At 33.8% G+C, this 15,474-nt stretch overlaps 1 protein-coding gene across 1 annotated transcript in view; it reads right to left on the bottom strand.

Annotated features, from left to right (window-relative positions):
- LOC142031310 (sodium channel protein type 2 subunit alpha-like) overlaps positions 1–15,474 on the bottom strand; it is a 47,602-nt gene that overhangs the window by 20,839 nt on the left and 11,289 nt on the right. The window contains 5 exon segments of the mRNA XM_075028536.1: positions 7,181–7,633; positions 9,539–9,895; positions 11,044–11,217; positions 13,039–13,277; positions 14,099–14,231. Of these exon segments, the coding sequence (XP_074884637.1) occupies positions 7,181–7,633; positions 9,539–9,895; positions 11,044–11,217; positions 13,039–13,277; positions 14,099–14,231 (1,356 nt within the window).

Here is a 15,474-nt window from a genome sequence, read left to right as displayed (position 1 = left end):
TAGGAGTACCAAAGTAAGTCGAAGTAGTTTTGGTCACAGCATTCTCTGACATTTTACAATGTTACCAAGAAGTATGTAATATCAGTAATGAATTCACACAACTAAATGTCTGTAGGGAATGATGTAAGCACACTTTGTAAAACAGCCTCAGTTTTGCAGAATTAACACCATTTTCCTTAATTTAGCTAGACTTGCATGATTAAGAGACATTTAATATATAAAAGCAGACAAGTTACAGGCACTATGCAATCAAGCTATGTTTACACCTCAATTGCAAAATGTGAAGGGGCAAAATTATTTTAGGTATTAAATAATTAATTTTTTTTGCTATGTTTTTGAAAGAAGACAGAGACAATTTAGTAAGAAAAAGTAACCCAGTGTTCTGCATTAACTTTTATTAAAAATGATTCAGTAATACTGCCTACTTTGCTGTTACTTTAAAAAATGATTATCTGGAATACAACCCCCAAATTACTCATATTTAATGCAAACACCTCTTTTTCATTTTTCATAGCATTAATTTTAAAAAAACAATATTCACAGCAAACATCTTCTCCTATCACTAATTCTACTGAACCTGAGGATAGCACTATATACCACCATCATTTTATTAATATGCTGCTTTCATCATTCCATGACATAACACGTATATATTGCAAAATGTTGCAGCAGTGGTGGGTAAACTGAAACAATGAATTGAATTATAAATCAAATTACTAATTTTAAATATATATATATTTTTAAGAGTAAGGAAGTTTTGTGTCATACTGCCAATAAAAATTAAAAACATGAAGTACCCTGGGTCATTTGAAGTGTAAGCTACTTAGTACACTGTTTGAGCAGATGACATGAATTTAACTGAAAGAATACAGATTTTTATGAATTAACAATATTAAAAGATGAACAACCATAAACGGAGAAGAAACTTAAAAGAATCAATGCGTTTAGAACATGAGGCTATATATCTCATTTAATACATGGTAGAAGAATCAGAGATTAGAGAATTTTTTTTATTTTTAATCAAGAAAGGCAATTTTCTTCACTCTAGAAATCAAATTAGAGGCTTAATGAACTATTTTGATATAAAGGACAGGTAGCCTGGTTCCCTCTTTCTTCTAAGGACAATGTAGGATATAATCCTTTGCTTGAAGAGTTACAGATTTAAATAAACAATGGTTCTCTTTTTAAAGTGAGGTGCTCATATTTTTCACTAAGATGAAGGTATCAAACAACAAAAAACCCAGATGGTAAAAAGCAATATGCATAGAAGAGTTTCCTGTTCTAAATAAAAATCCAGTTAGTTCCTTTGCTATGTAGAAAGTTCACAGAGATCTAACTGATTTTGTGAATCACACCAGGAACAGGACTTTTAGGAAAGACAGAAATGTTCATCCTTCACCTTCCACGGCACTTAGCTGCTTTTCAAAGTTTACCAAACTAAGATAAAAAGGCCTCCTTGTATATACAGTAAGCACTGGACTGAATGGGTCAACTCACGTACTCAGAAGTTGATTAGCTGCCTTGATGTTTGCAAATCAGCAGCTAAAACATTGTTAGAGAAAATTCCCTCAACATAATACCTTTTTTTCTTTTTCACTGTTGGCAGTGAAAAGCTACAGAGATTTTGAATACATTAATTTTTTCAATACAAATATCTACTGTACTGTTACAAGGTCAAAATTTGGAGCTCATGACTTCCTTTTTTCCTGAAGGAGTCAAGGTATGATGGCACAAATACCTGCAAGACTAATGTTACTACTACAAATTGTCCCACTGAAGCCACTTAGGATTGCTTAAGGTAACTAGTAAAGAGTCAATCTTTAGTGAGCATCATCTTAAAAACAATAATTGAAAATGTACAAAAAATTGCAGATAATGACTGCAAAGAAAACTCCATAACAAGAGCTAATAATAAGTAGGCTACTGATTATTCACATGGTGCAACCTACCGTGCATTCAACTTGTAAGTCACTCACATTTTGATATTCAAATAGTAAGGGAAAATCTGACATGTTTCCCAACCTCCAAAACAAAGAACAAACGTACCAGCAATACAGCTGTTAATACAAGGAATAAAAGGGAAACATTGTCTTGTGTAATTTTGATAAAACAAAACAAACCCACAGGAAGACTGCGCTACATATTCTCATCTTTTCACTTACTAAGGATCTCTCTTTTTGCTTTTTAATTTAAGTAGACTGAGTCTCTTTTTGCTGGAGAAGGAGATAAAGAACTGCAATAAAATGTAAAAGACAATTGTTGATAACAGCACTTTGGAGAGTACGTGCAGGAACCTCTTAGAAAAGAGGATCCAAAAATATTACTACATAGAAATGCAACAGAAAACCTTAGCACACCTGTGTTATGCTGCTTATATTCCAGCAATTGAATATTTTCCTGCTTAATCAGATCTATTTTCAGCAGGAAATACTTCTTCAATAAAAATAATCTCATTTTTCCTTTTAGTCTCAACAGCAAAAGGACAGAAAGCACATTTTTTGTAATCATCATCTTCACTACATCAGCTTGACATATCACTGAGTATGGTACTCTTCAGCATAAGCACAGTTGGTAAAGTCACTTTTATTAGGATCTTTTTATTTATCTTTTTCTGAAAGAATAAAAGTAAGTATGTCTGTAAATAAAGCTTGCAAATCATTTACCTTTTAAAGGAACCCAAAGTATTGTCCATTGGTGTTTTTTCACCAAACTAAAACCAAAACCTACCTCTCCTAGTCTATGTAATTTAGGAAAAAAGAAAAAAAAAAAGCATGCATATCTATTAAAAATAAAAAGAGTATCACCTTATTATGCAAGGAAGGTTACAGTAAGACAATATGACATCCAAATGAACAAGATTCAAGTATTTTTCAGTCAAATGATTACAAACCCCTGCTTTACTATTTTGCATGCTGTTCTACACCTGTTCAGATTCACGACAGCAGAAGCTTGAAGCAGTAGCAGTGTCACATAAACCACATCCATCAAATCAGAATCATCCCCCCATACTTAGCACCAGTAGGATGGGATACTACCACATTCTACTCTCCCCTACTTAAGTGCCTTTTCTGAAATCGTTTGGAAAAATCCTTAGAAAGACATTTTTCCACTCCATCTTCCTGAATAACTTACAGGTTCCCCTGGCACAAAAGTGAGACCTGAAATATTTCCAATATATAATAGAGTGCAAAAGAATATATGAAAGATAATTGAGGATTCCACAACAAAACTAAGTGAACAAAATTTGTATTTGGAAAAGGAATATCTCAATGACCTGTAAATGGCAAGGAGCAGAACTGCCCAACTATTCAAAACAGATCATCAGGAATAAGAAACACAGCTTGGTATAATTAAGGTTTGTTTTACAGTTCTGGAGTTCCTGAGTTTAGGGGTCTGGGAGGGTACTAGTTCTTATTTTGTCTGTTTAACAATTGTCTTAATTTTAGCCTTATCCTCGATGTTCCTAATTTTTATATTTTTTCTTGCTTGAACTTCCTTATTTATATCGTTTTAAAACACCCTGATTTGTTTAGACACCTATGTAGAATCCTACACAGAATTTTTGCTTGAATTATTTATTCTGTCTTTCTAAAAATAAAGCAACTGGATTAAGTTCACAAAGAGACAATTATAGATGATGAAGAGCAAAACTGATATAAATGATTCCCTAACTTTGAATCTTAGACATACACAAACTTCATGAGTAGAATATAACTAAATTATTACATCCACGTTCAAAAGGACTATGCATATGTATAAAAAAAAATATTTTTGATTGTTCCGAGGAGCGTGTCTTTGATCCTATATTTTAGCTTCTCTTATATGAGAAAACTGGAATGCAAATTATAAAAACATTGTGAACAATCATGAAACAATTTATATCAAAGGATATAAACATTTTAGCACACAAGTAATTGTATATATGTAGTATTACAAAGGCATTGGTCAAATGAACATGATCAGAGAATGTTCGTAATTACATGACAGCTAAAAACATGGTTCAACAGATGAACAGAAAAAGTCAAATGAAGATTACCTTTCCATTTTCATAAAATCATAGGCTGTTAACCTCTTTTAAGCTTGAACAGTCTTGATACTTAATAATTCAGTTAACAATATAAAAACCTACAAAGCATGCAGGTTATGCCACAGAAGTAGTACAGAAAATACCAAAGACGTAACAAGGAGAGAGGAATATGTTGGGGTTGCCCTCAACCATGCCGTGACGTGAGTCATGGGACTCAGCTTACAGAGCAGCTGAGCATGTTTCCACTACATTGCAATGGATGAGGAAAAATATATTGTAGCGGAGTAGCATGCAGGTCAATCAATCTCAAAAGTGATCATATACGTATGATTTGTTTAGGTAACCTGTGTAAACATGCTGACACGTTGCTCTGCCTGGTTAAAAAGCACCAGATCTGCATTCTTGACTGATCCAGCTTGATTCTACTCCTGCGAGAAGTAAGAATGGTACGCAATGAAGTTAAAACACGGTACCCTTTAGGTGTTTGAGTTCTGGAAACAGCAGAAGTATGGATTCTTACTTATTTAAAAATGTGTTTTCTAGATGTGTCACACATTTGCAAAACATAACATTTATAGCTGTTGATTAGAGCTTTAAGCATATCCAAAGACATACTGAAAGAGGTGAAATTAGCAGAATATCTGAAGCTCACAGATGTATATTGGACTTGGACCTGAACTTAAAAAAAAACAAAACGCCAACCCTCAAACAAATAAAACAAATGCCCAAACCCCTCCACCTCCATCCCCCCAAAAAACCCAAACCAAAATGACAGACAAATTCATCCACACTATGTATATTACAGCCTTACGCATCCCCCAAATGGTAGTAATTAGACCTTTAAAATAACAGAAATATATTTTTCCTTGCATTTCATTTTCAAGGTTATTCCTGGTCTTCACTAGATGCTAAATATGTATCTAGGATACGCTTTCAGAAAGAAGCCACAGGCAAAACAAAATGAAACAAACCCATCATACCAGGTCAAACACGAAAACTTCTGGGTAAGCAATTTTTCCCAGCATTGTTAGTTTTTTTTAACTGCATGACTTAAAAAAAAAAAAAAAAAAAAAAAAGTTTCAAATAGTTTAAGGTGCATTATGGACTGTAATGCAAATACAGCAATGTAAGAACAAAAACCCATGCTTAGCAATAAACCTGCATTTCCTCAGGTACCTCACATCTATCTTTTGTCAGTCTTCTGGTATAGATCTAATCTCACTTCTCACCAATGACTTCTCAAAGGCTCATCAAATAATGTAGCTATCTAACAACTCCAATATAAACTGCTTGCATTTAAAGGGAAAGTCTGAAAGAAAGGGCTGAAATAATCTACAAAATGAAAAGCAATTACTTTACTGACTATGAACTACTGTACATGAAATGCTTTTTTGTTGTTAATTTACGTATCTCCTATGGTTGTCTTTTAACCATGGCAATCCTTAGCTACTTTTCCAAATTTGAGTGGGTTAAAATTAATACTAGATAATAGTATCTTATAAACAGCTAATGCTTATGTTTAATCTTGAATATCAGAGGTGAGAAGGCATAGATTTTGTTACCCCACTTTTAAATATAAAATAGTGAAAATGGGTGTTGTCAATTGCTGGATAATTTCCAGGTAAGAGATTTAACAGTTATCAGAGAAAGAGTAAGAGCAAATTACCTGGATTCATCAGATATTCCTTCCACAAAACTAACTTTATTAAAACACACTAAGAAGGCCAGTATCCTTAATTCAGATTAATAATATGTAAATATGTAGCAGCTGTTCAGCAGACATTATAGCTTCCATACAAAGTGCAGTTAATACTTTAAAACAAATTATGAATATTGTTTGCTTTGCTTTTAAGAGGCCTCTTCGTAATCTAAGGTCTTCTCAACTGAGAGGTCAACATAATATATGCAATAACAGAACCTCCAAAAAGCAAATGGAAGAAATCAAGTGTCAGGAAACGAGCTGCTGAAATAAAAAAATAAGTGTAATACTATTGAACACTGCACTCTACAATAAAATAAATACCTAGAAGAGTCATCTTATTACACCTTTTAAATTTAATTTAACTACATTTTGCTAGACCAAACTTCTTTTCTAAAATTAAGAAAGAATAATGGGCAAATTCATTGCCAGTTCAAAACAAAACAAGCAAAAACCTAAAAAGCCCACGACCAATCAAATAAAAAAACCCTCAAACGCCACAAGAAAACAAAACAATCCAGACAAAGCAATCCAGGCTGGAGTACACCTGTCTGCACAAGCATTGACACTCCATTAATGTTCTTGTGTCTTCAGGTGCCAGGGGAGCTGATACCAGACACAGTCTGCACAGGACCCACAGCACAGCAATCTGAATTCTCAAAAGTGTCTCTCAGGATCCTGCCGAAATCCATGATTTTCCTTCCCCCTCAGTCTGCAGCTGCTGACAAATGACTGCTTTCCTAAAGCTCACCCATTTTAAGGTCAGGCAGTTGTATTTGAAGTGATGGGTTCAAAATTCCCACAAACAAGCAAGAAATTAATATTTTTTCATTCCGTAATTCTAGTTTTTCCTCATCATTTTTACTTGACATATTCAGTTTATAATACTGGCATTGTTCCCTTGGCTTTCCCCCATCATTTTAACTTCAGAACTTGGCACCTGTTGTTATTACTTTCATTAGCCTGAGTTAGCACCTCTGTTAGATTATCCAGTACAAATAATGCTGATTTCTGTAGAATTCAGTGAGCTTTAAAAATCAGATGGAAAGGGTATTAATATTCTTTATTAATATCTCCTCTAATCTTTTTTAATAGCAATTTACTTTCATCCTTACTTCATGGAAACATTATGATTACATATATTAAAAAAAAAAAAGTCTTTTGTCTCTGTTTATTCTGTACATATATACTAGTTTGTCTATCCAACTAAAAACTTGGAAAAGCTTGTTTTTCAAAACCCTTTTATAAATGGGTTCATATATGTTTATACAGGTCTGCCTGAATTTCCTACTCTCTTTAGCTCCACTTTCCCCACTTCAGTTTATTCACTCTCAGTACAGTCCAACAATATCAAATCGGAATCGCTTTCAATTTCTAAGCAGGCAGAGCCACATTATGATAGAATACAACTTGTATAATTCAATCATATAAAATATAAAATATTTAAATTTTACCTCCTTGCTTTCCTCCAAATCTGAGTCACTGCTAAGCTCTTCTGTATTTAGATGTTCAAAATCAGATTCTCCAACAGCTATTGGTACTGTAACAGTAAGGCTTGGGTTGTTTATGAATGATGTATAATCACTGCCACCTATAACAGTGGCCATTCCATTCTCATTTTTGTGATAATTCGTATCTATCCTTATGTCAGCGATGGTACAGTTGGAAATGCAATGGTCTCTCTCATCATTCAACTGATCTGTTGCTGTTCGTTGATTTACAACAGCTTGTTTCCTACAACAAGACTTTTGGACACATTCACTTGCTTTTTTCTTCACGTAATCTATTCCGTTCTGAATTCTTGCAACAGCAATCTGTAAGTTGTTCATTTCATTATCATCCTCTGTAGGAGAAAGGCTGTCTGAACTAAACGAACTCAGCAGCAAGGCCAGAAAAAGGTTCAATACCTTAAAATAAAAAAAAAAAAAAGACAATACAGATGAATTTTTCTCACTCAATTTTTCATTCACATGCTTCTTTGATCACCCATTATGAACTTAGGCTTCATGTCTTCCTTCGCTGTATACGATTCTGGAAATTACACAGTAAATAAAATGTAAATGCAATTTAAATACAACACCTGCCCTATATCCCAATGCAGGGGTTTTTGTGGTTTTGCATTGCTGTATGACTATGAAGACACTCATAAATTCTTTTTCTGCTCGTGTTTGTGAAAGGTCAGAAATGAATGATTCTTTGGTACTGACTGCACAGATCCAAAATGTTTACTTCTCCAGCACAGAGAAGCACTCTGCAACAGAAGACATAGCTGATCTGTGCAGAAAACAGCTTGCTTAAATGCTGGTCCAAACTCACACAAAAGTTGCTGTATGCAACTTAAAAAAATGTGACGCACACCCCATCTTCTAGCCCCCAAGCCATCCTCTTATGCCAAGACAAAACATAGAATAGATATCAGTTATACAAGCCCATAATTTACCAGGAGCTGAAATGGTACTAGGATAGCCAAAGCAGCAGAGTACCAGCTCCTAAAGTCTTCAGATCAGCTCTTCTATGCAGCTTTAAAGACAACAGAGTAAAACTATGTGTTGGGAACACAGAAAGACAGAGCCCTGAACATACAGCCAGGATTGTCTACTGTAAGAAATTCAACTAGAGCTATGGTATAAAATCAGAATACAGTAAATACTGTGGAAAAATTCAGAGATTACTACTTCATTCCACAAAGTTGTATCTTCAGGTTTAGAAAACTATTTAAGGAGGACGTTTTGTTTTGTCAACCAATTTCACAGTTCTCTTCATTATAAAACAACAGAATTGTAGAAAATCCTGGAGCAAATGGCTGTGCTACTAGTAGTAATGCACGACTGATTTAAAGATAATTAGCTTATTTCTGTTGTTAGAAATTTTATTCCTAAAGAATGACTCCAGGATGGCTAATTTAAAATCTCTTTTGCTACTGACAGTTGCCTTAAAGAAAAGATGTAGAATAATACAGGAAGACTCAATAGGCAATGAGAAAAGCAGAGCAAAAGGTGGAGCAATGAAGGCCTCAAATACTGGTGAGTTAATAAATACAAAACATATTTAAAAAGATAAATTTATACATGGTAATGGACAAACTGGTACAGATCTGATGCTTTCCTTTCAAAGAGAAAAAGAAGATATAATACAGACAGCTTTAAAAGTGTCTGTAAAAACCACTTAAGAAATAGGAAGCAAAAAGCTGAAGAGGTAAAAGAAAACATGAAGTATTTGAACCTCTTTTTTCCACAGAACTGCTGCCTTCCAATTCAAGTTTCCTTACCCCATTTATGTAAAAAGTTGGCTGTGCAGCAAGCAGACCTTAAAATGGCTTAGATTTCAGAGTCTAAGAATGTTAAAGCAGTTTTCTAGACAGGAGAGAGCAGAAAAAGTAAAAAACCTAGCTACATGTGATTGGAAGTGATGCCTCATCAGTTAGGGAGAAAAGTGCCTGCTATGTCCTCTTCTGCAAACAGCAAATTCCCATCCTGGGAGCACAACACCTGGGGAGCCTTTGCTTGCTCTTCTCTCTCTAGGTAACCAGGAGTAGTCCACAAAAACCTGAACACAAGATGCTTCTCTCTCTCACCCATATCCTCTGAATTGCACTCCAGACCCCTGAGGGGGCCCATCCTCCAAGCTGAGGATTCTATATAGGATCAGAAATCTAACAAACAGAAAACTCTATTTCAGAACCCATACTCGTAACAAATTCAAAATCATAAAATACATATTTAAATAACACATCCAATAATGCCGAAAACTTCATTACCGGTCCATTACCATTCCTTCTCTAAATGAATTCTCAAATTATTTTGGCTACGTACCACTAGGTTTCCAATCACCATGACCAGCATGAAGACAGTAAGGCACATGGGTTGGCCTGCAACCTGCATGCAGTCCCACATCGTTTCTATCCATTCTCCACACAGCACTCGGAATACAATCAAGAAAGAGTGGAAAAAGTCATGCATGTGCCAGCGTGGAAGTTCACAGTTCTCAGAGATCTTGCAGACACAATCCTTGTAGCTTTTGCCAAACAGCTGCATTCCAACCACAGCGAAAATGAACACGATGATGGCCAGCACCAGGGTCAAATTCCCCAGAGCCCCCACTGAGTTACCAATAATTTTTATCAGCATATTTAGAGTTGGCCAAGATTTTGCCAATTTGAAAACTCGCAACTGAAAAACAAAAATACAAAGACATTATTTGGAGTAGTTATAAAAACAATATAGAAATAAACAGATTATGAACTAGTGCCTCTCAGCCATAACAAAAAGAAGAAACTTCAACTTGATTCCAACAACCATAACTTACACAGAAACAGGAGTTTCATAAAATCCACACTTTTAAAGCATAATAAATGTTAGACTGCTCTTTTTCTGTGTAGCATACCTGTATTCTTTTCTACATGAAAGAAAAAGCACACTGGTTGAATTTGTTCAGATAGTGAATTCTAAACATGGCATATGTCTCAACCATTATGTGCAGAAACAAATTAAAAAAACCAATAAAGCTCAACAGGATTCTACTGAAGGAAAATAAAGGATTCTGAAATCCTTGAAGAATGAGGTTTTTCAAAAGAATACTGCCTCCAACAAATTTTAAAAAGGATCAGACAGACACACATTCTGGAAATAAAAGCCAAACACAAGCTGTAAGTCAAACATTTCAGCTTATGAAGGGGAAAAAGTATAATTCATACTCTTTCTCACCCGTAACCCACCCAAAATAAAAAAGGTATTAACTATATTTTGTTTTCAGATAAAAGCAAAATGGAAATGAAAATGGAAAGACACCACAGGGAAGGAATGTCTCATAGTTCATTTCTCATTTTTAAAATAAAAATATTTTTCTAATAAAATAAAGTATTCCTTTTTTGCCAAGGTGGGAAAGAAAAATATTTTTTATTTTTTTTAAATATGAATTTTGTAACTCTACATTTTAAAAGAACACTTCTAGTCTTTTTGCAATTTCCAGATATGGAAGTAGACAGAAGACTACAAATGTTTTATTTATTTATATCTCTCAATATGCACTAAATAAATTGCACACTTCACTGTGCTTTACCCACCCATGTTAAAACAATTACAATAAAATTACAGCTCTTTCCCTTGAAAAAATGCTTAGTTGCTTCTGAACCATAAAATGGCACACACTGTTCAGTGATAACATAAATAATCTTGTAAAACATGCTTGCAGAGATACTCTGTGATGCTTAACAAAAAATATACATATTACTAAGAAGTCTTATTTACATGAGTACAGTTAAAATACAAATATAATGCATTAATTAATGCAGATATATTATTATCACTGATTTATTTACCAATCTGAACGATCGGAGAACGGATAATCCATCCACATTTGACAGAAAAAGCTCCACCAAACTAAGGATAACTATAAAACTATCGAAAATATTCCAGCCAACTTGGAAATAATAAAAAGGATGCATGGCAATTATCTTGAGAACCATTTCTGCTGCAAAAATTCCAGTAAAAACCTGAAGGAAGAATGTTTATTGTTACTTTATAGATGAGTATGAATAAGTTGAACCAGCAGATAAAGAACAACTTAAGAAGTAACAACCCTCTTACAGCAGGATGTCAGAAAGGAAAATTATCACAAGCTGAACCTCACCGAGAAGGTAAGTGGCAACATCAAAATGAGCTGTATCATAACTGTTAACTTTTAAACCCAAGATACATTTAGTGACTAGTGAAGAATAAACTATTCTTAACAGACCTCCTGTTTGCTCCTCACATCTGCCATCCATCTAATTAAAGGAACTTTCCTCAGCGAGATAGTAACAGTTGCTCTTGCCACAATGGAAGCTGCTTTAACAAAGGTGTGTGGAAAAATATGAATTAGTCATAAACTGGAGAGTGATGTGCTATTAAATGAAGTCTTCATGAGAACTCACAGATACAGTAAGTATATCTTCTCTCTCTAGCTGCCAAAAAAAGGCCAGTTACACCAAGGCTCATGTTTGAAGTAAAACTCCTTTCTGCCTCCGAATGCCTCTGAGGTCTTCTGAAGCAGAAGGCAAAAACCACCTCTGAAATAAATTTATTGTGTTTCCTGTAGATGTATGACTACCAGTATCTACAGAACTGCATAAATTATTATCTTTTACTAGAAAGATGAACAGACTTTAAAAAAGGCAGGATCATTTGACAGTCTTTAAAAGATAGTGCTACACAGTTCAAAAAACAAGAAATCAACTGCTGAGACTACACCTGTATAATAGAGGCATTTTAGCTGTCTGGGAGTAAACACATATTCTTATCATTACGAAGGAACACTTATACTCACACAGCTCAAAATTAGATGAATATTAAGCTACTTCATCACATATGAAAGGAAAAAATGGTTGCGTTTCCTGGGTAAAACACACAGGCATGATCACAAGACAGCCCTCTGCAACAGCTATTGATCCTCACCCATTCGTCCTCCCTGTCTTTCTCCTCAAATACTTCCTGAATCTATTTATAAACAGCAACGTGACATGATTATATTCCACCGATAATGATCTCTGACTCCAGGTTAAGGTGAAAACTTTGAACTATGTCTGTAATGGCTAAAAACATCAGCATACAATTTAAATGTTGACACATTAACAACTCGGGACTTAAACCTGAACATGTTCCCAACATGTACTAGAATTTCATATATTCTAATAACCAAATTTTTTTATTATTCTGCTATATCATAACCACCAGAACTACCACTTGTAATAAACATAGGTTAAGAAGTACAGCACATAACATTATCTGTATTATTGCCATTATAAAACAAACCAACCAACCACCCCAAACCCAACTTACAGACCGTGCCCACTAGGGAACAAACAGTCTATATCAACAGACACTCTTGGATTAAGTCACACATTCTTCAGCTTCCAAATTGTTATGGACCAATCAAAGCAACATTCTTCATGGAAATACAAAAATTACGAAAAAAATAACAGTGTAAAATCATAATCCAAAATAATATCCAATTCTTCTTGTGTTATCAACGATACTTACAGTAGGAAGGGATCTAATTTGGCTCCAATGTTTTTTGCAATACTAAACAAAATCAAGTCAGATTTCTTTTGGTTTCGTGTCATTCAAACTCTGGTGGTTGAAAACTCTATTTGCAGAATTTTTAATATAGAAATCAACCTCTTATATACAACATATCTCAAATGGTATTTTTAGACTATTTTTAGTACAATTAAACCTTTATTTTATGGGATGATAATAAAAATAATAGAAGTAATTCTATTTCAAGGAGACACCAGGTTCCAACTGCATCAAAGGATATAGTTGGATGGACTTACCTGATTTCCTATTTTAAGTACATTACTGAATTCGTCAGTCATTGGATAATGTTCCATGGCCATAAACAGTGTGTTTAAAATTATGCAAACAGTGATAGCTAGATCAACAAGTGGATCCATTACAATAGATTCAACTACATTCTTTACTCTCAACCAGGGCTCCCAACAATTCCAAATTAAGAAAGTGTGGGCAAACTTATACCAGCAAGGTGGACATTTTTGTCTGGATTCTTCAAGTTCTGGCAAAAAAAAAAGAAATATATAGTGAACAAGTTTTGGAAGATAAATTTTTGGTTACCTGCTTTTTCAAGTTTTAATCTTTATCCCTGGAACCATTAAGGATGTTTGGAGGAACCTCCTCAGATTTCCAGGAACTTAACTTATTGCTGCTGACTGAAAACATTTTTAGAAGACTAGAAGAAAAACCTCAGGAGTTTTTAGCTAATAATTGAAAAAGTTGTCTGTTTTTAATATCATATGATCTTGTTTAAAAAAAACCCAAACCTATTTATGCTTACATTTAGGGATAGTTTTCTCAGTAAAACTTCCAATTTCACAGTCCTCTCAAATGTTCAATTATTTATTTTCAGCAAAAATAAGATTAATTTCACCATGAACACATTTCTGAAAACTATTCAAGCTTTTTCAAGAATTTCACTAGTAATAATTTCACAGTTCCAAAGAATCCTACTACAAATTTCCTTCTCTGTATTAACTAAGGCCTGGTCTTTAGTCTTCTGTAACATTTTTACAGTACAGTTAGTGGAAAATTTATCACAAGGCATATCTTCCAATAACTGTACTGTTAAACATGAATAACTTGTATAAAACACATACAGATTATCTATTTTAAACAGAACATGTTTCTTTGTTTAGCCTTCTTATCAGATTCCTTCAATTCTTTTTTCACTAAGTACATGCATTTTTGTTCTATTATTCAGCTTATGTATTTGCAAAGGCTACATATTTTTTGTCTTCTGTATTTGCACTATGATATAATACCTTCAAGCAAGTCTAAGACTATGTCAAGAAAGTTCACGCATCTGTAGCTATAACACACCTTCCATTGTATTTGTGATAATGCCAGCTATACTCATGGCTCTCTCCCTTAAACTGGGATCCTCCAGCAACTCCACTGGTATTTGATATGAACTTGCACGCCTCTTTTTTATTTCTATTTCTGTAGTAGTGCTCTATAAAAATAAAGGGGGGGCATAAATTAAACTCAGCTTTAGAAATACTGCAAAACAGGTATCAGAAAGACTCTTCAGTTTCAATGAATTCATAATATATAAAGCTTTATATTTTAGTGCTGTTACATCAGATTTTTTTCCATTATACATATAACATAAGCCTAATTTTTTTTTAAATGGCTATTTTCTCCTTATACTTCTGAATACTGTTAATACTTACAAAATACTAAAAAAAGATTTTGATATTTAGTTCCCAGATTACCATTGTATTACAGTTAACTACCATTAACTCCACATTAGACACAAAGAAATTTTGGAGGAGGCCATAATCAAAGAAACAAACCAAGACTGTTGTAGCACTGGAATCGGAAAAATTCCTAGTTTCATGCTTTCTCTACCAATATTTCACTTTTAAACTAGTTCAATCACAAGATATTATAAATACGTGATTCATGCTAGGAAGTTTTCTGCAATAACAATTACTCTAAAAGTAATTTTTATAGATCAGTCTTGATCTCTATATCCTTTAAATTAGTTTTGAATGGGTATCTTTTACATTGAATAGCTATAATGTCTGATTCATTTTATTAATTTCAACTGAAGAAACAAAAGAAGTCTGATTTAACTAACCAATAATTGAAAGTGTTTTATTAAAAAATTGAAAGCTGTGTTATAGTTATATCATTGAATACACCTCAATTATAAAAAAGTTTTGAATGTATGAGTATGAGTAGATTTTCTTCCAGTAAATTAAATAAATGCATGAAAATGGAAGTATAATTAACTGCAAGAAGATTATAAACTGTAAGGAATCTGGTTGATGTACTTTCAGATGCTGTGACCTGTGTAAAAATTTTTGTTTCAATAAAAGAAGGTTTCTAGAAAAAAACATGCAATAGATCCCTCTCCTCCATTCCTGAAGCAGACTGAGGGAAAAGGGAAAACTGATCAGAGGGAGAAATGGATGGATTTGCATGTACTCCTTTTTTTTTAATTATACCCTGATCTTAGGAAGTGAAAAACTCAGATCATCTCTGAGAGTCAGGAGAAAAAGAAAGGTTTCAGAGTTTCTAAAACATCAACATAATCTCAAAGGCTATGCTACATTTGCACAATACCAAATATACGGACGAGGGAAAAAAGTAGAACCAGAAGATTATTGACAGACAATTAGGAAATACATTTAAAGGGAGGCTAAAACCATAAAGAAAGAAAAAAAATCAAACCAAAATAATAATATGCA

This window comes from Buteo buteo, chromosome 5 (assembly GCF_964188355.1).
Source record: "Buteo buteo chromosome 5, bButBut1.hap1.1, whole genome shotgun sequence".
Lineage (NCBI taxonomy): Eukaryota > Metazoa > Chordata > Aves > Accipitriformes > Accipitridae > Buteo > Buteo buteo.
The sequence above is the reverse complement of the archived record's forward strand: the minus strand, read 5'-3'. Positions and strand labels throughout refer to the sequence as shown.